Genomic DNA, 24,233 nt, shown 5'->3' on the forward strand with positions numbered 1-24,233 from the left:
GGCTCATGCAAATTTAAAAATGAGTTTGTTGCCAACATTTTAGAATTGGGAGGTTTCAAATAAGTATCCGAACTCCTATTTGTCTTGAGAAGCTGGGCTCTCTGGCCACCCTGGGCCACATTCCTGCAGGGCGACAGGGCACCGCCCTTTTAGACGGGCCTGTGTAGGACCTATCCAGCCCTGCGGGCATCTGAGTTGGCAGCCACTCCAGGTCCATGTGGCTCAGACAAGTCTCCCACCTGCTGTCAAGAATGCTGGGTAGGGAAGGCCTTCTGCTTCTGTCCCATGCCCCAGGCCCCTGGGGTGTGAGAACTGCCGCCCAGGGCCACCACCAAGGCCAGCGGCTGCTGCCTTTGACTCCCACTGTCTCCTCCAGGGCACACAGCAGCCCAGCAGGCAGGCACTGTCACAATGCCTGTTTTACAGGCTCACACAGGATGGGGACAGGTCACGTGCCCAGAGTCCTGCAGCTGGTCAAATGCTGAGCTAGGATTCAAACCGGGCTCGTCTGAGCTCTGGGCACTGGTCCCTGCCACGGCCAGCCCACAGGACCTTCCCCCGGGTACCAGCTCCCTTCTCTGTCCTGGTTCAGGGTTTTTTGCACCTCAGGCCACACCTGGCTGTCTTGCCTGCAATGTCTGTGTCTGATCAAAGGGCCCCAGAGTCTTCCAGAAAGTTCTGATAGCTGTGAGCTGAGCCCCTCCCATTGCTCTGTAAGCAGCCCCAGCATGTCCAATCCTGCCACAGGGCTGGGCTGACCAGCCTAGCAGAGCCCGCACAAGAGCACCGCCCTGTCCCACCAGAACCCTCCTGGCCAGCCCAGCCTAGCACCAGCCTCTGGCAGCCCAGGGCCTGCAGCAGCTAGTGGAACCAGGAGGCCACGGAGGCCCTGGGGACAGAAGAGCCATGCTGGGGACTCCCAGGGTAGGGAACCACTGCCTGGAGTGACCCCAGCAGTGCAGACAAGCTGGAACACTCTTGCTTAGAGCTGATGCTGACCCTAGGCAGCAGCTCTGGAAAGTTCCTGGATCCCTATGGATTCTGCTTTTAGGTGGAAGAAAGGCATTAACGTGGAAACCAGCAGAGGAGGGGCACCTAGAAGTTCTGCCAAGAAAGAGGCTACTAAACCCAAACTGCAGAGTCAGGGAGGAGAGGCGGGGCAGCCAGGTGGGCAAGTCGGTGTCACGGCACCCTCACCTGTCTCCAGGGCTCCAGCTCCAGATCCAGGGGCTGATCTCTCCACCAACCTTGGTGACAGACTTGCTGCCGTGTGCTGGGTCCTCCTCCCTCCTGCCCCAGCCCACCTCCTGGGCTCCTGCCTCCCCTCCTGGATTGATGGCTCGAAGCCCCCTGACCCAGCTGGTTAGGCGACTGGGCTTTTCTGTCACATCACACGGCCACCGACCGTAATTGTCTGATTAAAATACATGTAAACTTTGATCAAAGATTCTATAAAACAATCCTGATCAAAAGGGGGAAAATGCAGAACAGAATTTCAAATTCTCATGAACTCCAGACTTTCTGGAGCCATGGAGGCTGGATAAACCCCCAAAACTATTGCCCTGAAATAATATTTAAACCTTAAACCAAAAATATCCCCTAAAGTCTTCTTAAAACCAAACAACAGATTAGCTTAACTAGTAAAAAATGTCTGCCTTGAGCATGATGCTTTTTTAAGATCTATATGAGATCAAATTGACAACAGCAACTCGAAAGATTAGATAGGAACCTTAGGGAACAGTGAGTTTGTGTTCATGGGGAAGGAACAACTCAGAAAAGGAGCATGAGAATCGCTGCACTACTGGAAGAATATATCAATGGCACTGAACTGTATATGTAGAAGAGACTGAATTGGTATATGTTTTGCTGTATATATTCTCAACAACAGCAGGAACAAAATAAAATAAAATAAAAATTAAAAAATACATGTATATATCTTTTAAGATATAGTGCACCAAACTCTGGTTCCTTAGGTTTGACGACTGTGCCATGGTGACGTGAGATGATACCCGTGGGGAAAGTGGGCTAGGGGAGGGCATACGGGACCTCTCTCAGCTATCTTTGCATGTTTTCTGCCAATTTAAAATTGTCCAAAGTAAAAAGGTCATTTTTAAATAAATAAAGCACATACGAAGTGCCAAGGAAACAACACAGAGGCTGCTGTTGGGTGCCGTCAGGTCAATTTCGACTCGCAGCGACCCCATCTGACAGAGTAGAGCTGCCCCATAGGGTTTCCTAGGCTGTGATCTTTATGGGAGCAGATCGCCAGGTCTTTCTCCCACAGAGCTGCTGGGGGCGTTCATACCGCTGACCTTTCGGTTAACAGCCGAGCACTTAACCACTGTGTCACCAAGGCTCTTGACAACACAGATAACAAGTGCTATTAAGTTTAACAGGAGCCCTGGTGGCGCAGTGACGTATTGTTAATAATAATACTATCAGTATCGTCATCAATAATGATAATAATAGCAGCTAAACCTTACGTTATCTCAGTATGGGCACAGGCCACACACTTGGTTTAATGCTCTGCTCTTGTGGTCTTGAAATTTTAACAAGTTTTGAACAAGGGGCCTCATATTTTCATTCTGCACTGGGCCCCACAAATTCCGTAGCTGGTCCTGGTGATGGAGCTGGATTTCGAGCTATGCCCCACGTGCTCCCAGGATGGTGTTCTCAGCCTTGTGGTATGACTCAGAAAAGCCATTCACGGAAGGTTCCGTGGACGAGACCTGGGCATAGAACAAGTACAGCTGTGGGGCCAGCATTCTGTGCTGAGAAAACACCATGAGACAAAGGGCGGAGGCGGGAACAACGGTGGGATTTGAAGGGACATCCGCAGATGGATTTGGCTGGAGCACAGAAAAGAAGATGTACGCCCAGCCCAGGGCAACAAACCAACTAGCCAGGCCCAGTGGCCTGGCCCAACTCAGCAGCCTCCTTGTTGACCAACATTCTCCACCTCCCCGGGAGTTACCCCGAGATGCGCTGTGTCACCATGCAGCCTCCAGGTTAGTGTCCACTGAGCCTGTCCACCGCTGGCTGAGGCCCAGCAGCTGGCTACTGTCACAATTAGAGTAGCACAACGTCCATTTTGATGCCGAATTACCAAAAGAATGCCTTGGAGGTTTTGTTGGCTGGCCTCGAAGGTGAGTTGGCTTCACAAGAGTGAAGAAAATAGCGCCATTTAACTCTGGGAAGCAAATGGCAAACACAGACAGGGTCTTCCACAAAGGCCACTTTGAGGAGCCAGCAGGCCCTAAAGCGCACAGCTGTTGTTCATGAAATCCACAAGCCACGGGGGCAAAAAGAGACAGCCTCCAAACCAGCAGGTGCTACCCAGCCCCCACCCATACCCCTCCAGGCCTTCTCCCATCCCCCATTCCCTGCCCCCCTGGGTGAGAGTCTTTCCTCAGCACTGGCAATCATCTTATCCTCACAGGAAGAACATGGCCCAGACTGGAGGCTGGAAGACCCCTGTACTAAAGACAAGGCCAGCCTGTCACCGGTGCCCTGTCCCCACCACTCCAGGCCCCCAGGCAGCTTGGGAGCCTCTCCTCCATCTGACCCTTCCCCCAGACACAGGGTGCACTCTCAGCACTCTGGTCTGTGCCCACAAACCTCCTCCTCCCCCAGGTGGCCTCCGTGTGGCCTCCACGCTTACCTGAAGCCAGTCATAGCATTAATGGATCCCGTCTCCACGGCCCCACCAGAGGCTCCAGCCACTCACCTCACAGGGCCCTTTCACAAGAACTCCAGCTAATGTGCTTTCTTTGTCTGATGAAGACATTTTATCCAGGTGGACCTCTTGAGAGTGAAAAGGGATGGTTTTCAAGGTCTTGGAAATAACATTTGAGAGTGAGAGAAAGGGAGAGGAGGAGAGACGGGGACAGAGGAGAACAGAGATGAAGAAAATCAGAGACAGGGAAAGGGACACAGGCAGAGGGAGGCAGAGACAAAAGGGAGAAAAAAAGGAGGAAAAACTTAGAAAAAAAAAAAAAGCAAAAATGCCAAAAACAAGAGAGAAAGTGTAGAAAGAAGACAATGAGGTACTGCGTGAGAGAAAGCAGGTGCAAAGCAGGAGATGGGAGAGAAAATGCGGGAGAGCAATGGGAAAATGGAAATGGAGGGATGAAGAGAGGACAACATGAGGCAAAAAGAGGGAGAGGGACGAGAAGCGCAGTTTGAGGAGAGGGAGACAGGAGGTGAGGAGACTGGGAGACTGTGATGGGGGCTGGATTCTGCCTCTCCACCTTCAGAGCCAGGGGCAGCAAAGACACCATGCTAGCAGGGACATGAAAACAGCCACCCCTGCCCCACCATTCCCTGCCAACGCCACCCCTTAGTCAAAGAATCTATATTTTACAAGTAGGAAGGACATCTCAGAAAACAGGGCAGTCTTTTGTTGAATGGTCTTGAGTTTGCCTTAGAGGCAATACTTTACTCTTCTCTCATTTCAGTCAGGGCTCCTGGAAATTTCTGGTCTAAACCTCCAGCCCAGGACCAAGCTCTTGGCCTCAACGTGTTCCTTGCCCTCTATGGCTGCAAAGACAGACAAGATGAGGAACAAACCCTGAGTGCTCACCGCTTCCGGGTCCATGCAGGCATCCTCAGCGCCGAGTCAGCCCCACACACCTGTCTGTGTCATGTCCCCATGCCCAGAACAGCGGCTGGCACACAGGAGATGCTGAATTAATACATGTCCAGTCCTCCAACCTCATCTCCTCTCCCTTCCTGGACCATCTTCATTCAGCCTCAGAGCTATAGCCGCTACTATGCTGGATGCCTCCAGCCCTGAATTCCACGTGCACATATCTGATGTCATCTCCACCAAAACACAGCCAAACAGACTACAGATTCACACAGCAGCCGGGATGAATCCCCAAGGAATTCTGCTGAGTGAAAAAAGCCACTCCCAAAAGGTTACATGCTGTGTGATTCCATTTATAGAACATTTTTGAAATGGCAAAATTTTTGAGATGGAGGGCAGATTAGTGTTTGCCAAGGGTTGGGGGAGGGAGGACAAGGTGGGTGTGGTTCTAAGAGGGCAACACAAGGAATCCTTGTGGCATTGGGACTGTTCAGTACCTCGACTGTGGTTGTGGCTACATAAACTTAAACTGTAGAGACCTAAAATTGTAATTTCAATTGCACAGAACTTAAAACACATGATAAATAAGTAAAACTGGCACATCTGAGTAAGGTCTGTGGAGTGTATCAATGTGGACATACTGGTTGTGATATTGTACTAAACGATTTGTCATCAAGTCAGTTCTGACTCCTGGCGGCCCCACGTGTGTCAGAGTGGAACTGCGCTCCAGAGGGTTCTCACTGGCTGTCATCTTTCAGAAGTAGATAGCCAGGCCTCTCCTCTGAGGCACCTCATGGTTGGTGGATTCAAACCACCAACCTTTCAGTTAGCAGCTGAGCACTTAACCATCTGCACCACCCAGGGACTCCTGATACTGTACTATAGTTTTGCAAAATGTTACCACGGGGGAACCTGAGCAAAGGATACAGGGATCTCTCTGCGTCATTTCTTACAACTGCATGTGAATCTACAACTGTCACAATCAAAATTTCAATACCAACTCGGGGGACATCTAGCTCAAATGGCGTAACACAGTTTATTAAGAAAATGTTCTACATTCTACTTTGGTGAGTAGTGTCTGGGGTCTTGAAAGTTTGTGAGCAGCCATCTAACATACTCCACCGGTCCCACCCAGTCTGGAGCAAGGGAGAATGAAAACTAAAGTCACAAGGGAAAGATTAGTCCAAAGGACTAACGGAACACAACTACCACGGCCTCCACCAGACTGAGTCCAGCACAACTAGATGGTGCCCAGCTACCAACACCGACTGCTCTGACAGGGATCACAATAGAGGACCCCGGACAGAGCTGGAGAAAAATGTAGAACGAAATTCTAACTCACAAAAAAAGACCAGGCTTACTGGTCTGACAGAGACTGGAGAAATCCTGAGAGTATGGCCCCAGACAAACTTTTAACTCAGTACTGAAGTCACTCCTGAGGTCCACCTTTCAGCCAAAGGTTAGACAGGCCCATAAAACAAAATGAGACTAAATGGGCACACCAATCCAGGGGCAAGGACGAGAAGGCAGGAGGGGACAGGAAAGCTGGTAATGGGGAACCCAAGTCAAGAAGGCGAGAGTGTTGGTATGTTGTGAGATTGGCAACCAATGTCACAAAACAGTATGTGTACTGTTTAATAAGAAACGAATTCGCTCTGTATACCTTCATCTAATGCACAATAATAATAATTAAAAAAAAGTACCAAAACACATACACATCTAGAATTGGCCACATCTCCCATCTCTACTACCCGCCCCCACCCCCAGGCCACCGGCAACTCTACCTAGACCATCGCAGCTGCTCCAACCCCCTAACCTCTGCCCAGCACCCCAAGATCTACCCTCCTCGGCAGCCAGGCAATCTTGGTGAACCTGGGGCAGATCCTGTCTCAACCCTCCAGGGTCTCTCGTCTCCCTCACACTACAAGCCCAGGAGTCTTCACATTGGCCCTCAGGCCCTGGCTCCCCACTCGTGCCCCAGTGGTACCTCCAACATGAGGCCTCACTGCTCCTCCTTTTCCTCAGACATCTCCACACTCACGCCCTCACCTGGTCCAAGGCACCAACCCCTCCCCCTCCCATGTCACCTGCTTGGTGAGGCGTGCCCTGACCAGCCCCCAGCACACAGGACATCTCCCTGCCCCACTTACCTCCGTGAACCCTTCACCACCTGGCACATTACTATCCATCACACTAGAAGGTCTGCAGCAGGAGGGCAGGCCGTTTGTGTCCCCCACCCCCATTCCTGAGAGTCTGAAACAGTGCCCAGCTCATACAGCAGTTTAGTTAAGTATCTGATGAATGAATGAAGGAAGGTGGAAAAGAGGGTGGTGGGCAGAGGTGCGGCAATGAAGGAGTTAAGCCCAGCCCAGTGGGGTGGGGGAGGATGGGGAAAGGGGCTGGGGGCTGGGGTCGCACAAGAGGCAGCTAGTGGAGCAGGCCAAGGGGAATGAAAGGAGCCTGTGTGGAGGGGAGGGGGGAGAGGCTTGCGCTGGGGAGCCCCTGGGGGATGGGCGGAGCTAACAGGCACACTGGTCAGTGGGGGCCAAGATCTGGCGGGAAAGAAATACCAGACAATGGCCCACAGGCCTGGCCACTCTGCCCACACCCCCGCCACACACATGCTCAAACAGAACAAGAAACGGGTTGGGTGGAGGCTTAGGTCAGACCTGGGGGGCTCCCCACAGCCTGGGGATCAAGCCTCAGGGGCATCCCACCATCTGCCCATTCCTTCCCGCGTGGCTGGCTCCGGTGGCTTATGGGGCTGAGGGTGGGGCTGGAGGCGGGGGTCGCAGAGGGCCTCAGCTGTGGCCTTCTGATACCACCTCCGACGCTGCATCCACATACTACTGGAACAAAAGCTGTCCCCCCACCAGACCCACCTGCATGCCACTTTCGGGGGCTGAGGATGGGGCTGAGGCCAGGTCGCAGACATCACCGCTCAGCCCCACACACACTCTGGCACTGAGAGCAGTCCCCTCACCCAGCTGCAGTAACTGTGTTCCATTTCTAAACCCCTCAGATGGCCACGGTCCCCCTTTCTAGCTGTGCGACCTTGGCCACATTACTTACCTCTCTGTGCCTCAATGTTCTCATCTGAAAATCAGGGCTAATCACAGTTCCTACCTCACAGGATGTTATGCCGGTGAAGTGATTTTATAACCGCCAAGTGCTCAGAACACAACATGCTCGATGAATGCTGGCTAATTTCATTATGATTATGGCCCCCTGAGTTCATACTCCTTTTAGAGTCAGACATTAGCTTGTGAACAGCACAAGTGCACAATTTTGTAACATTGCATTTTTAGTATTAAATGCATTAGGTTTTAAAACATGAACATTTCAATTAAATCTTAATTGCTGGAGCAGTGCTGGGACTGCTTCGACTTTTAATTTACCAGGCGTCTCAAAAGTTTTAAGTGCCAGGACATCTCTCAGACGCTAAGAGGCGTGGGTCATCTATCAGTCAGAGGCCTGGCACGCAATAGGTGCCTAGTAAATGCCTTCTGGCCAGACAGCGATAGGTTACAGTAGCCACAGGTGGCACGAATATGCTGGCAACCACCCCACGGCAGCTCCCTGGCCCGTGGGTTCCCATTTCTCTCAAAGTGAGACTGCTGCCATCTGAGCTCCTCCTGGCTGCTCCACCCAGCACGCGCGCACAAATGCACAGACATACACACACACACACACACACACACACACGCACTCCGCTGGGCACTGGCCTCTCAGAGCAGGTCATGCCAGCAAAGAGCTGCCAGATACGGGAGGTGGGAGGGGAAGAGGAGGTACTGGCACCAGGGCGGTAACGCTGAGATCCCCAATCCACGTGGCGGCAAGCACTTTGCAAAGGGCACTGGGTGATGTCTTGCTTGCCCTCGTTTCTTGCCCCACTTTATAACCAGCATTTCCCTATCTCCTAAGATTAGTCACTAGGACTCCCCAAGAAATGGGAACTTCGGCCTTGACTTTAGGCCTGGCAACGTGACAAGGTGTGATGGTATCAGTGGAAACAGGCACCTGGACGAAATTTACTGCTTAATGAGACGTAGTTTATTTTCCCAGCAGAAAGCTGGCCACGAGTGGTGCCAAGTTCAAAGGCCTCCCGGGCTCCATGGGCGTCAGACACCCCAACCACAACTGCAGGTATCACACAGGTAACCGAGCTAAGGCAGGACTCACATCCACTATGGAACATGCACCACCTGATCGTACCTGCCCATCCACGGCGACCCGCCCTCGCTTACTGACAACACAAAGCCCAGCAGCCTGTCTGGGGGCTGTGGCCTGCTCACACCAAGCCTGGTTCACACACGAGGCCGTGTCATGCCCAGCGTCTGCCCTGGCCTCTCGCCTCTCCTTCTCTGTCACACAGGAAGGTCAGAAGCATGCGGTCACCTCAAAATCATCCACTAAGAGTCCCGTGAGTTTTCTTTTCTGAGGAGACCTTGAGCTCCTTTAGTGCAGGACCTGGTTTCACCATTTCTTAGTCTTTTGATGCCAAATTCACAGCCGTTGTTACTAACAGCGTCCGTGCACTAAGTGCTCACGACACATAAACATGTCCCCACAGTGCTGGGGTGGTCCCATCCCCTCTGCTCAGCACAGCCTCTGGTTCTTGAGGCCCATCCTCATGGCCCTGGGGTCAGCTCCCTCCTTCGTTCCCTCCCTCAGCAACAGGCACTGAGTCCCACCCTGGGCCAGGCTCTGTGCTAGGCATTAATCCATAGCAGATCGTTGCTAAGGCAGAGACGGAGGCCTTTGTGCCAAATCAGTGCCCCTGCCCAGGAGATTCTTTGAGCCTCTCAGAGCTGTTGTCAAAATCAGTTGATTTCACATAAAAATTTGCATCTTAAACCTCTCTTCTTTCAAGAAGTAGAAGGCCAGGCCACTCTGGGCCTTTATTCCTGCCTGGAGCCAAGTGTACCTTTCTCTTCTGTTGGCCATGGTCCCCACCCAGCCCCTCTGTCTCACTCAGGGCCTTTTCTGGACCCAGTAGGTATTTGAGGCCCCTGAGGCATGAGGAGTGTGGGGTTCTGCGGTCAAATGGGCCAGCCCCTGTCTTAAAATGTCCTGGCTTCTTCGAGCCTCGGTTTCCTCACCTGTAAAGTGGGAATGGTAGCAGCACCTCCATAACAGGTGAGTGTGAAGATTAACCAAGCTAGGGTAGGTAAAGTGCTAGCTTGCTGTCTGGCCCAAAGAAGAGCCCAGAAAACTGGCTGCTGCCACCAACATCATCCTAACTACTGATATCAAATCAAGACACAGTCTCTACCCCTGAGAAACCAGGGGGACAACAGATGAAAACAGACGCCTCCCCAAGACAATGTGGTAACAGGGAATGAACAAGGACTGTGGAATCTAGGGGAATCCAGGTGGCTTCCCAGAGGTGGTACCACTTGATCTGGGCCTTGAACAACGAGCAAGCATTGCCAGGCAGAGAGCAGAAAGGGCGTTCCAGGCAGGGAGACCAGCGTGTGCAAAGGCCTGGAGGCAGACAACGTCCACTCCATCCCCACCCTGATGACACAAGGGGGATCCCCTGACAGCTGGGAGAAGAGCACACTGGGTGTGTCCCACCAACCTGGGGAAGGCTGGGGTGCTCCAGGCCAAAGCATCTCATGCAGGTCTCAACAATCGGCCCTCCCCCTCAAAATAAAAACCCTTCCTGGTTGAAAGGAGCTTCCTCCCCACTCACCCTCCAAATCTAAGCAAGAATGTAGTATTTAATATTCCCAAACCAGCCAGCCAGGAGCCCTCTGCCCCTCCCCAGCCTCGCAGGCCCCCAAATATGTGAAATGAAACGAATTCTTTACCCCATAAGTGGCTCACTGTGGGGTAGGGGGTGAGGTGGGGGACTAGGGACACGTTACACTCGCCACTCGGCCTCCATTGTTGCATTAATATTTGCCATCTGCTCAGGTTGCATTTTTACCGCAAGGGCTGATGGGGCAGAGGGAGAAGGAAAGGCTGGTTCAGGGCCGGGAAGAAGACGCTCAGGAATCTCCTCTCCCTTCTTTGTGTCTGCGTCTTGCTGCCTCCACCAGAGCCCAGCAGTGCCTCCTCCCGGGAGCCGGCACTCCGGGGAGACTCTGCAGGGGGAGAGTGGAGGCGCCAGAGGCAGAACCTCCCTCCTCAGGCAGGCGGGTGGGGAGGGAGGCTGTCGGGGAGGGGAGGAGCCGCCTGGCACCGACAACTCCTGCAGGCCAAGCTGGGCAGAGCAGCCCCTCCCACTGCCTCTAGCGCCTCCATTAAAGCTCCTGAGGGAGAGAGGCAGGCCGGGAGACCATGAAGGGCTGCAGCAGCCGCAGGATCATGCACTAATTGATATTTATTGAACACCTACTATGTGCTCAGCCGGGGTAAGAAACCCAAATGTCCACGGATAGGTCCTGAGAACAGCGACAAGGCCGGGTGGCGGCTACGCAGGATGCAGACTCTTGGGTTCTTCAAGAGGACTGCAGATTCTTATGTGACATTTGATTTTTTAAATGCTGACAGTGAATTCAAATTAAATATATATATATACCAAGCTGGCTGAAGAGCACTGGTCGGGGGGGTGGGGGCAGATGTGGGGCACGGCTCTCCAGTTTGCAGCCTTGGCCATGGAGGCTGTGGTTTCTGTCCTCAGGAAGAACACCGAGGTAGGGAGAGACAGTGAACAAATCCCGGCTGTGCCGCTTCTGCTGTGTGACCCTGGGCAAGTGAACTGCCCTCTCAGAGCCTCGCAAACTGGAATAATGAATGACATCACCTCCAGGGTTGTTGTGGGAAGTTGAGATAAAGCACAGAAAGCTCTTTGTGTACAGTTGTTGGTGCTAGCTGCCATCAAGTTGGCTGCCAACTCAAGGTGACCCCATGCACATCAGAACAAAACGCTGCCCGGTCCTGCACCGTCCCCGTGATCGGTTGTGGATAGGACCATTGTGATCCATAGGGTTTTCATTGGCTGATTTTTGGAAGGAGATCGCCAGGCCTTTCTTCCTAGTTCATCTTGGTCTGGGAGCTCTGCTAAAGCCTGTTTAGCTGATATCATAGCAACACGCAAGCCTCCGCTGACAGACTGGTGGTAGCTGTGTATGAGGTACCTTCGCTGGGAATCAAAGCCAGGTCTCCTGCATGGATGGTAAGAATTCTACCACTGAACCACCAGGGGGGCTCAGTAAAATGGCTGGCAGTTAGTCACGCTGCTGCCGAGGGAGAAGATGCCCTCTACCTCTCTCTGGTCCCAACACCTCTGAGGGGGCAGGGCCTGCGAGGTATACCCATGAGTCTGAGAGCCAGGGAGCCAGCTGGATGCAACCCACAGGTGCAACAGATTTCTCCCACAATGCTTAACAGTTTAAAAAAGTAGTTCCTGGCTTTTAGACAACAGAAGGTTTGTATAAAAAGCCAGATGTACAGCTTTCCCCCAAAATAGGAAAATCTGCCCACACTGGGTCTCCATTTCTACAAGGCTGGCGCCAGGCAATCTCCACCCCTTTAGATGAGGCATGAGCTTTGCACTTTGCCACAGTCCCCACCACTCTCTGTCTCACAGCCGGCAGCCTCACTCACTTGTTAGTGGGCTGCCCCCAGGGGCATCTGTCCGTGTGAGAGCTCAGAGCCTTTGCCCCTGCTCTGCCTTTCCCCAAAGCCACCCTCTCACCCCCTTCAGCTCCTCTGACCATCCTCCCTCCCCAGCAGGTCTGATGACCATGGCCTCATCCTGCGGGCTGCGGTGGGGTGAACAGGTGCGCTGGGCAGACCCACGTCCAGGCCAGGCGCAGTCCGCCCAGCTGCCTCGCTCAGAATGGGTGTCAGGACTTGGCCCCATCAGTTTTGCTCTTGGCCAAAGAGCTTTCCTTGGAAAGCACCACACTCTTCTCCATCGGAAAAATTAATCAAAATGACACCTCGTGAACAAGATGTTTTGGCTCAGCAGAAAACAAACAGTGGTTTACAACAAATTAGCAAGTTCTGCTCCGTGCCTCTGGGCACGCGTGTGCCACGAGTAGGGCCTGGCACATCGGGCAGAACACCCCGGCAGCCCCCGGGCCACGGCCAGGCGCGGTGCCCCCTGCACCGCTGAGGCCTGCGTGTCCAGCTCTGAATCACACTTTCGCTTCCACACAGGACTGGGATGACTCCCTGATGTGAGGACAGACCCATCCTCCTCCTCAGCAGGGTCTCTGGGACCCCAGGCCCTTGTACAGAGACCTGAGCCCTCCACCTGGGGCCTCTCTTCTCTCCTCTGGTGGGACCAGAGTCCCAAGACCCAACGAGGTGAGGGTTTCCAGGGGCCTCAGGGAATGCACTCCTGACAATGGAGTCCTGCGGCTTGGAGGGCACCCACGTGCCCTGATTAGCTCTTGTGTTCAAGTCTAAACAAGATGCCCTACACCCTGACCACCAGCCTTGGCTCAAGGTGGAGAATGAGTGCTGGCAATTCTCCAAGGGAAGCCAATTTGACTGGATCACCCCCTGCTATAAAGCCTTCCATGGCTCCCTGCTGCCCTTGAATCCAAACTCCTCTGTGTGCCTCGAGGTCCTGCATGGCCTGGCTCCCACCACCCCTCTGACCTGACTCCCCTCCACTCTCCCCTTGCTCATTTGGTCAAACCACTCTGGACCTAAGGCCATTCCTCAAATGCCATGCTTGGTCCTGGCTCAGAGCCTTTGCACCTGTGGTTCCCTCTGCTGGAAACAAGCCCTCTTTTTCCCCCGGCTCCAGAGCAACCCTTCCTCATCATCAGGTCCCAGCTTACATGGCCCCTTCATAAGCAACTGTCTACTTCACTCTCGTATTTGGTCACTGTATTCTCCCACCAGAAGCGAGCTCCATGAGGGAGGGATCATAACTCTTTCCCAAGGCCATATGGGATCAACTTAAAAGTATGACTTCATATCCCAAGGCCCAGTTGTGTGAGCTTGGGGGATTTTCCTTATCTGTAAAATGGGGATAAAAGCAGCCCCTCCCTCGTGGGGGGCTGTGAGGATCGATGAGCTGAGGGCAGTGCCTCACACACAGTGGGGCTTTCTATGCTGGCCTCGCCGCGGGACTGCTTACCGCCAAGCAAGTCCTCAGGGTGCCAGGCTGGGGACCCCACCGCATGCTTCTCGGGTAGCTCAGCGTCAGAGGTAAAAGGCCTGGGCCTGGGAGGTGGGTCTCACTATAAGATGGTTTACCAGTGTCCCCAGGCCTCCTCCTCCATCCAGCCTGCCTCATGGCACCCCAGGCCAGGGCCACGCTCCCCACATAGCATCTGGTCACCAGGGCAGCAGAGGGCAGGACAGGCCTGGTGGTTGGTGCTGGGGGAGAAAAGGGGGTGGGACTCTTTCCCAGCCCCCCACTCCCCGGCCTCCCCACCAAGTCTGTAAAGTGAGGAAGAGGAAATGAGATGGGTAAGGCAGGGCTGGCGGGAGTTAGAAAAACAAAGACCAACTTCCACCCCCAGGGAACTCCTGTCCCAGGTGAAGAGCAGCCTGACAAAGTACACCCCAAGAGGCCCCTCCACAGCTCCAGGGGTGAAGGCTGAGGCGTCTCCCTCCAGGAACCCACCCTCCCCTGGCTCTGGCAGACTTGGGGGCAAAGGCCGGCAGCCTGCTTCTTTTGGGGGATGGGCTTCCGGGGAGTGCTGTGGCTCACCCCACAGGGCAGAACTTCACGCAGCATTCCCACGAGGCCCCCAAGTCCCCTGCCCCCACCCCAGCCCTCTCTACTCCAAGGGACGCGGGAAGGAGGCAAGGGAGGGCAGTGGGGGCAGGAAGGTGGAATGGGATTGTGAGAGCGGGCAGCCAAGGGTCCCACGTGACCAGATTTGCCTGCCCACAGCTCGGGCCTGAGTTCTCGTGGCCTCGGGCCAGCCTGGGTCAGGGGACACCTTAAACATCTCTCTGACAAAAGGTGGGGTCTATGGGGAGGAGGGAAGAATAGGAAAACCAAAGGTCTGAACCACAGCTGCCTGGGGCCCTCAGGCCTGGGCAGAGCTGAGGCAGACCGCAGGAGGAGGGCCTGCTGTGGATTCTGCCTTAAAGGCCTCACAACTCTAAGGCGACAGCAGCGGCTGAAAGGAAGCGTCCACCCCAGGCGGCGCTGAGGGAACTTGAGACAGTGCAAAGTCCCAGCTTGGGGGCAATCCAGATGAAAGAAACTGAGAGCCACCATGGTCCCCGAAGACCCCACCTTCTCACACAGCAGTCCCAGTGGTCAGAAAAGGCACGCAGACCCCGCAGGGAGAGACTGGGCCAAGCACTGACTCCAGGCTCGGGTATCACGACTTTGATTCCCAGCTCCTCCACTCACAGGGGGCCTCCGGCCAGAACTGCAACCTCTCGGTGCCTGTTTCCTCATTGTAAAACAGAGGCCAGGACCGGACCTCCTTTACAGGGAGGGGTGTGAGGGGACACAGCTCCACGTGGGGGGCGCCTGCAGAGCCAGGCTCCAACGTAAGCCTAGATGATTATTCCGGGGAAGCCCACCGCTCGCACCCTGGGGCCTGGGGCCCTCACATCCCGGCCTCCACACTGTTGTATACTCTCCCTGGCACTGCCTTCAGAAGACAAAGCCCTCTTGGGGGCCAAGATCAACACCAAATGACTCACCTCCCCTGGCCGGGACTGTTTCCTGGAACAAGTCGCCACAGGTAGGTCTGAGGGGGCCTCTCCAAGGCCCAGCTTGGCCTGGAGTCTGGCCCAGACAAGAGGGTGCAGGTCCCGGCACGCCCAACCACACCTGGCGGGGTCCTGTGGCAGGAGTAGGGGCCGGTGGCCAGGGTTCCAAACCTAGCTCTGAATTCAGGTCCACGACTCTCCCACTTCAAGCCTCAATCCTTACCTCTGTAAGTGGGGACATTGTGCCAAGCCCATGGGGACAACTCTATGGATTATAGAGCAAGTGTGCAAGGGCCCATTTTTAGCACATCAGCTACAGGCCATGCGCAGCCAGATCCTCTGTCCTTCCTCCTCCAATGTGCTCCTAAAGCCAACAGTGGGGAGAGCGTTATGTGACTGGGGATCTCCTGGTCACCCAGGGATGGTCACAAGAGCTTGGAGGGTGGGGAGACAAAGGAAGCAGCTCACGACATAGCTTCAGTATTGCTGGAAGACAGACAGATCACGTTTGTCTGGAGAGGAGGCAATTTCAGGTGACTTCTTGCAGGAGGCGGCATTAACACGGGCTCCAAAGGAACAACAGGAGTTCCCTGACTGTGAGATCTGTGTGGCCACTGCCTAGCTGTTACTGGCCTTGGGCAGGTCACACATCTGAGGGCAGGTAGGCTTAAGGCCAGGTGGAGCCACAGGGCCGTGGCAAGGACTTGAGAGTACATGCTCAGGGAGGCATTCCCAGTCCCATTGTGAAATCCCATTGTCCGTTCAAACAGAAAGTGATTACATGGGCCTAAGTCTGCCCACGGGCTTCAGCACTGTGACACCAGAAACTTCCCAAACTCCTGTCCTTCATCTATAAAATGGGGGTAATCTTAACACCTAGGGCACAGGATTGGGGAAAGGATAACGAGTAAATGCACAGAAAATGCCGAACACAGTGCGTGGACATTGTAGACACTCGATAAACGAGTCGTTGTGATAACATAAAGTGGAGATGTGGGCCTGGGAGTGGGGGATAGGCACCCAGGCAAGAGGAACAGAGGACCGGGGGGAACATAAGGAGAGCTCCAGGAATGGCGGGAGACCTCACTGGGGGACAGGACAGGGCAGCCAGCTGGGCACACACCTTGCCTATTAAGGGCAAGGTCCCAGAGACAGGCCAACCGGGGCCCCAGTCCAGCCTGGTCACCCCTCGGGCAAGTCCCTTCCCGTTCCTGAGCCTCAGTCTCCTCACGTATAAAATGGGGGTGATGATAGAAGTATCCTCCTCAAAAGACTGCTGGGAGAATGAGATGCCATAGAGCATCTGAAACACTTAGACCATCTTTACCATGACTATCCACATCGTCGTCATCAGCAAATACAGTTGGGGCAGGGTTTCTGAAACCCAGCACTACTGACACCTGGTGCCAGGTAATTCTCTATGGCGGGGGCTGTTCCGTGCATTGCAGGGTGGTGAGCAGCATGCCTGGCTCCTACCCACCAGACGCCAGTAGCTCCCCTCACCTCCAGCTGTGACAACCAAAAACGTCTCCAGACACTGTCAAATGTCCCTGGGGGTCAAAATCCCCCCAATGGAGAGCCACTGGACCAGGGGACCAACAGATGACACGACAGAAAGAGAAAGACAGGCTGTGGCTTAAACGTCCAAGGCCTCAATTGCAGACTGGCCTCGGTTTTTTCATCAGTAAAAGAGACACAGTGATCCTTCCCTCCACACAGGGTAGTGAGGAGGACCCCAGGAAAGCAGAGGGGGTGTGGGGAGGGAAAGGTCTTTGTAAGCTGCAAGGGGCCACAGGCAGGCTGGACATGGTCCAACTTCTCCAGCCTCTCTGGTCTGCTGGAGGCTGACGCGGGCCCCAGGAAGGAGCAGCTGGCTAGAATTCTGGTCATGGCCCTGAGGACTGTCCTTAGGTGCATAAGGATGGGATTGGGGGGCAGGGGCCGGGCCTGCCCTGCCCACTGTGATAACCACAGCACTCTGCAGGCAGCAGGTGCTCAATAATTGTTGAATGAGAACGTGAGGCATGGAAGTTTGGAGCAAGAAGGGACATAGGAGGTGGGGACGGCAGACCCATCCCAGCCCCCTCCCCAGCCCCTACGTGCTGGCCAGTCAGGCGGGCGGGCAAGCAGACACCACTTCCTGTCTGCAGAAATGAAATGTGCCCTTTGAACTATGCTTCCGGAGCCCCTCTCCCTGCTCTGGGGCCTGGCGAGGGGGTGGGAGGTGGGGAAAGGCCCGCCCCGTGCTCCTGGGCTGGGTACTCACGTTCCTGAAGGAGGGGAGCCCTGCAGAGACCAGCCACCGCTGCAGCGCCTGTGGGAAGGCCCTGTGGTCCCTCTCAGCCTGAAGCACGTGGGCCTCCAGGAAGGAGACGTGGTGCCCAACCATCTTGACGAAGGCCTGATGGGTGGGGGGCGGGGTGGGGAAGAGGAGAGCGTGATGCCACATCTGCCTCAGATTGGAGTGCATTCCTGGCTGCCCTCCCCAGCTGGTGCTGGCGGAGACACCAGGTCCTTAATCACTACCACCCACCACCTCCCAGTGGTCCCAGGGCTCTGCCTAGCTGGAGAGGCCCCTTCAGAGACCCTGGCAGAGCAGGAGCAGCTTCCAGTGGGGGCCGGGTCAAGCCTCTCCTGTGTCCTCCCACCTTGTCCCCATGGTGACCCTACAGCTAGCCTCCATTTTACAGAGGAGGAAAACCGAGGCTCAGAGAGGTTGGGTGACCTGCCCAAAGTCACACAGCTAGGAAGTGGCAGACAGGGGACTCAGATGTACATCTATTAGATTTCAAAGCCTTTCTTATGGAAAATGGATTATTTTGAAAAACTGTGAAAATGCTCACTTTATTAGTTGATGTGTATCAAAACAAAAATCAAACCTGTTGCTGTCAAGTCGATTCCGACTTAAAGGACAGAGTAGAACGTCCTCCCAGGGTTTCCAAGGCTGTAATCTTTACAGAAGCGGACTGTCACATCTTTTTTCCACAGAGCAGCTGGTAAGTTCGAACTGCCAACCTTTCCGTTAGCAGCCGAGCACTTAACCACTGCACCACCAGGGCTCCTCCTTGATGTATATCAGGGGGTCTCAAACTCAAAAGCCAACAGGAGCCAGGAGGGAAGAGGGCCAAGTAGGGACTAGGTGAATGGGCGAGCTTGCTCCAGGCCCACAGGGGGCTACTCAGCTCTAACTTCCAATTAAAAAAAAGAAAAGACTCTGGCGTCAGACTCTGGATTAGAATCCAGGTTCTACCACTTAGTACTTGTGTGCCTTTCAACAAGTTACTTAATTTCTACTAGCTTCAGTTTTCTTATCTGTGAAATGGGGACAGTAACAATATCAACCTTGCTAAGCAAGCTACGTGCTTAGCACATATTAAAGACTCAACAGATGCTAGCTAATATTTTTTTTAAACAAAGAAACTGATATTCAGATTTTATGTAAAACTCTTTTAATTCATCAATGTTAGCAATAAATCCACATTATTAAAAGCTCCTATGCAGGCCCAGTGAAATTCAGCCGCAGGCTGTGGTTTCAGGCCATCCATTTGCAACCTCTGGTGTTTGTTCACGCCTTTCTCTATGCTCTGCATGTGTGTGCGTGTGTGCGTGTGTGCGTGCATGCGTGTACATGGATAAGGTCACCAAAACCAGCGACTCTGGTGCCATCTTGGACAAATCACCACCTCCGTGAGCCTCCTTTGTTCTAAGTAAAACGGAAGAAGTTTTCTTGTGTTGGGACAGGAAGAAGGACATCTCAGTGCTAGGCGCTACCAAGTGAGCCCCCTCTTCACTGGGAAAAAAACCCTATGGTCCTCCCGTGGCCTGCAAGGCCTCCTTCTATCCGGCCCCACCCTCTGCTTCTCAGTCCACACCGCAGCGACGCCAGCCTCGCTTTGGTTTCTTCCAAGCACCAGGTGGCACTTGCCACAGGGCCTTTGCACCAGCTCTCTCCATGCCTGCAATGCCCTCTCTCTGCCCTTCTCAGGTGGGCCCTGCTTGTCTCTCAGGCCTCCTCTTCAGAGAGGCTTCTCCAGACCACTTGAGCAGACGCAGCCTCCAAGTCACTGTCTGTCAACTCACCAGCCCTCATCACCTTTCCTCATCTACACAGCCCTCATCACCTTATGGAATTTCTTACTTGTCTACTATTCCCAGACACCTCCCACTAGAGGGTAAGCACTGAGAGAACGGATGCTGGGTCAGCATGGTTCGCTGCTGCATCCCAAGGCCAAGACCAGAGGCTGGTCTGCTAGGAGGGGCTCAGCTGGATGGTGGATGTGTAAATAAATGAATGTTTGAATGAATGAATGAAAGCAAGCATGCATCCTACCTAGGCAGAAAGAAATTGGGCAAATCCAAGATGGTGGCATCTGCTATCCGGCCACTGCTGCCACCGCCCTGGGGTTCTGCAGCCGCAGAGCTGATTGACTACACCACAATGGGGGTGGGGGCGCCCCAGGCCAAGGCGGGAAGCTTCCCCACAAAGGCTCGGAGGCCTTGCTCGGCCAGCACATCTGGTCGTAAAACACAGAAGAGAGGAGTCCTGTCCTCCCTTCCTCCAGCCGATTCCAATTTTATGCTCCTGCGTTAAGGCCAATCTGGTGGGGAGTGTGAGGCAACACGGAGGAATGCGCGCCTTGCGAGTTCTGAAAGGCCCCCAGAATGCCAACAAGGGCAGCCCAGCCAAGCCACGGCCAAGGAGAGGCCGGGACACACGTCTCCCTCCCATACAGGGGCCAGGGTGGCAGGACTGGGGCAAGGAACAGAAGGAGGGCCAACAGCAGAGCTTAACTCCCCGGGGCTGGGGGCTGGGATTACGGGTGATTTGTATATTTTTTTCTCTTCACTGAAAATGTACTACCTTTATAATCAGTTAGAAGGAAGAAAGGAGAGAGGGAGGGACAGAAGAGAAGAGACAGAAGAAAGGAAAAGAGAGGGAAAGAGGAAGGGAGGAAGGGAAGAGGAGGGAAGAAAAGGAGGAAGGAAATAGGTAGAGAGGAAGAGAAGGAAGGAAAGAAGGGAGGGAGGGAGGGATGGGAGAGAACAAAGCAAGCCCCATTGTTTGTAAATCTGTCTGTAAGTGCTAAGCCCTGTGAGTACCCACTGCCAAAGGCCCGGGGTGGGAGCAGGGCCCGTCCAGAGGTGCCTGCCTCAGCAGCAAGGAGTGGTCAAGGACACTGCCTTGACCACCCCAGCTGCACCACTTCCTACCTGTGTGACCCTGGGCAAATCACTGCCCCTCCCTGTGCCTCAGCTGCTTTTTCTATAAAATGGAACTAACAGCCCTGGGACCTTCTTCCTGGGGTTGTTGTGAGGGTAACGTGAGTCCTCACAGGTAAAGCACTCGGTGTCCCTGGCACCTGGCAGATGCTCACTAAACACTAGTTTTTATTTAACACTGATAACAGGCCAAGTCTAGCTTAAGCGGGAACCCTGCGGTTTCCATGCCCCGGCCTGGTGGGTTACACTGATCAGAGGCTCTGTGGAGGCCTGACACTTAGGTCATCCCTGTCCCCCACTCCCCCCACCAGCTGGGCAGATTCAGCCTCCCTCAGCCTTGTGGACAATAACAACGATGACAACCATTCCTACAATGCACAGGGCAACCCCCCACAAAACGTCACTAGTGCCAAGGCTACATGCTAACCACTAGGCAAAACTGCCTTCTCAATGGCCTGCTTCCTCTCAGGACAAAGGCCAAAATCCTCACCTTGGACAGCAAGACCTGGACAACCTGGCTCTAGCTGCCCAATTTCTCCAGCCCCACTTTGGGTCTGTCCCCCTACCCCCATAATCTGACCACCCCAGGGTTCTTCCAGCCTCCCAATCTCCTTCCAGCCCCAGAGCCTGGATCATTCCTAGCTGGGCCCTTGCCTGAGCTGTGCCCTCTGCTCTCCTTCACTCACCTTCCAGGGGTCCTAGAGAGTCCACACCTTGGTCACTGCTTTATCTTGATAGCACCCACCTATCTCTAACTCAGTCTTGACAATGTGGTAGGTAGAATAATGGCTCCCCAAAGATGGCCCCCACAAAGACGTCCACATCCTAATTCCTGGAACGTGTGAATACGTCACCTTACATGGTAAAAGGGACTCTGCAGCTGTGATTAAGGTCAACAACCTTGATATGGGAGATGATCCTGGCTTATCCAGGTGGGCCCAATGCCATCACAAGGATCCTTATAAGAGAGAGGCAGGAGGGTCAGGGTTAAAAAGAGGAGATGTAAGGACAGAAGCAGAGAAAGCAGTGTAATGGACTGAATTATGTCCCCCTCCAAAATGTGTGTATCAACTTGGTTAGGCCATGATTCCCAGTATTGTGTGGTTGTCCTCCATTTTGTGATTGTAATTTTATGTTAAAGAGGATTAAAGGGTAGGATTGTAACACCCTTACTAAGGTCATATCCCTGATCCAATATAAAGGGATTCTCCCTGGGATGTGGCCTGCATCATCTTTTATCTTACAAGAGATGAAAGGGAAGCAAGCAGAGAGCTGGGAACCTCATACCACCAAGAAAGCAGTGCTGGGAGCAGAGTGTGTCCTTTGGACCTGAAGTTCCTGCGCTGAGATGCTCCCAGACCAAGGGAAGACTGATGACAAGGACCTTCCTCCAGAGCCGACACAGAGAAAGCCTTCCCCTGGAGCTGACACCCTGAATTTGGACTTGCAGCCTACTAGATGGTGAGGAAATAAATTTCTCTTTGTTAAAGCCATCCACTTATGGTATTTGTTATAGCACCACTAGATGACTAAGACAAGCAGAGAGAAGAGAACATGCTGTATTGTTGGCTTTGAAGGGAGAGAAAGGGGCCACAAGCTAAGGAATACAGGAGGTCTCTATTGTTGCTAGCTGTCACGAAGTCAGCCCCTACTCATTGCAACCCCATGCACAACAGAACAAAATCCCGCCCAGTCCTGTGCCATCCCCTCAATCAGTTGCAGATCAGACCATTGTGATCCACAGGGTTTTCACTGGTTGATTTTTGGAAGCAGATTGTCAGGCCTTTCTCCCTAGATCGTCTTAGCCTGGAAGCTCCGCTGAAACCTGTTTAGCATCCTACCAGCATACAAGCCTCCACTGACAGATGGGTGGTGGCTGTGCATGATGTGCATTGGCCAGGAATCGAACCCAGGTCTCCTGCACAGGAAGCAAAAATTCTACCACTGACCTACCAATGGCCTCTAGAAGCTGGAAAAAGCAAAGAATTGGATTCTCCCCTAGAGATTCCAGAAGGAACCAGCCATGGCAACGCTTGGACTCTAGCCCAGTGAGACCCATTTTGGACTTCTGCCCTCCAGAACTCTACAGTGATAAACGTGTGTTGTTTCAAGCCTTTCAATGTGTGGTGATTCATTACAGTGGCCGTAAGAAACTTGTACATTAATGACCTGCTGAGTGTCTCTCCTGGCTGTATCTGGCCATGGACTGGAATTGTCTTTCTCATAGTGGCGCACAGTAGGCCCTCGAGAAACGTGAGCAGAGTGATTGCTCCGAGAAGAACTGGTCTCGAGAGCTAGGCCAACTCAGCGAGACAGGAATCAAGCTGCAAATCCTCACGTTTTTGTTCCTTCTTTCAACGTGTGGAATAAAATTCAAATTAACCACCTATTCCAAGGGCAAGGTTTTAATTATATTCCGGCCTCATTCTCTGCTGACAAGAAAGCTAATTCTCTATTAACTCCAATGTCGACTGCTACACTTCCTCCCCTTCTGCAGCTCAGAGGGCACCCCCCCACCATGTCTCCTCTGCCCAGATGACTGCCATTAAACCGCAAGCTCCTCCCAGTCTCCCCATCCTCCCGCGTGGAAGAAGCCACCATGCCAAGCCGAGGGACCAGGTCGAATGAGGGCACGGGCTTTTGTCGGTGTGAGTTCGCGTCCTGGCTTCATATAATCAGCTGTGTGACTGGGGAAAGGGGCCTGGATCTCGGAGTTTCTGCAACTCCGGGAGGCAGGGGGACATGAGGATACTGCCTTTGCAGTGTGACAAACAGGAGAAGAGATCTGCTACATCTCGGTCCAGTGCCCAGGCAGGAGAAGAGATGGTGGGTGAGACAAGTCAGCAGTGAGGCAAGAGGGCAGGGTGGGTACTGCAGTGAGCTGCAGAGTACATGCCCCACCTAAGGGCGGCTGACACTCAGCTCCGCACGTTCTTTCAAGAATGGTGCAAGAACATGGCCCACGGGCTGGAAATGTCCTATTTCCTGATTTGGGTCTTTTCCACATGTTGTGTTATTGTTGAGCCCTGGTGGCGCAGCAGTTAAGCATCTGGCTGCTAACCAAAAGGTCAGCAGTTCAAATCCACCAGCTGCTCCTTGGAAACCCTACGGGGCATGTCATGGGTTAAACTGTGTCCCCAAAAAATATCTGTCAACTTGGCTAGGCTATGATTCCCAGTATTGTGAGACTGTCCACCATTTTGTCATCTGAGGTGATTTTCCTATGTGTTGTAAATCCTGCCTCTATCTATGATGTTAATGAGGCAGGATTAGAGGCAGTTATGTTAATAAGGCAGAACTCAATCTACAAGATTAGGTTGTGTCTTAAATCAATCTCTTTTGAGATACAAAAGAGAGAAGCCAGCAGAGACACATGGGGACCTCATACCACCAAGAAACAAGAGCCAAGAGATAAGCTCATCCTTTGGACCCCGGGTCCCTGCACTGCAAAGCTCCTTGACCAGGGAAGACTGATAACAAGGACCTTCCCCCAGAGCCAACAGAGAAAGAAAGCCTCCCCTGGAGCTGGCACCCTGAATTCCAACTTATAGCCTCCTAGACTGTGAGAGAATACTGTTTGTTGAAGCCATCTACTTGTGGTATTTCTGTTACAGCAGCATGAGATAACTAAGCAGGACAGTTCTACTCTGTCCTACACGGTTGCTATGAGTCAGAATCAACTTGATGGCAACAGGTTTGGTTTGGGTTTTGTGTCATTGTGTGTCATTGAGTTGATTCCAACTCATAGCAACCCCGTGTGACGGAGTAGAACTGTCCCACAAGGTTTCCTAGGCTGTCATCTTTACAGGAGCAGATCACTAGATCTTTTCTC

The 24,233-nt window shown here is 53.4% G+C and overlaps 1 protein-coding gene across 2 annotated transcripts in view; it reads right to left on the bottom strand.

The window, feature by feature from the left end:
• Nucleotides 1-24,233, bottom strand: part of BCAS4 (breast carcinoma amplified sequence 4) — a 66,028-nt gene that overhangs the window by 11,585 nt on the left and 30,210 nt on the right. Inside the window, exon 4 of one of the 2 annotated variants that reach the window (XM_004370545.3) lies at nt 17,448-17,582. The exons of the other annotated variant lie outside the window; for it this stretch is intronic. Coding sequence (XP_004370602.1) covers nt 17,448-17,582 — 135 coding nt within the window. The remainder of the gene's footprint in view (nt 1-17,447; nt 17,583-24,233) is intronic. 2 annotated transcript variants of the gene reach the window in all.

This window comes from Trichechus manatus, unplaced genomic scaffold, assembly GCF_000243295.1.
Source record: "Trichechus manatus latirostris isolate Lorelei unplaced genomic scaffold, TriManLat1.0 scaffold00008, whole genome shotgun sequence".
Taxonomy (NCBI): Eukaryota; Metazoa; Chordata; class Mammalia; order Sirenia; family Trichechidae; genus Trichechus; species Trichechus manatus.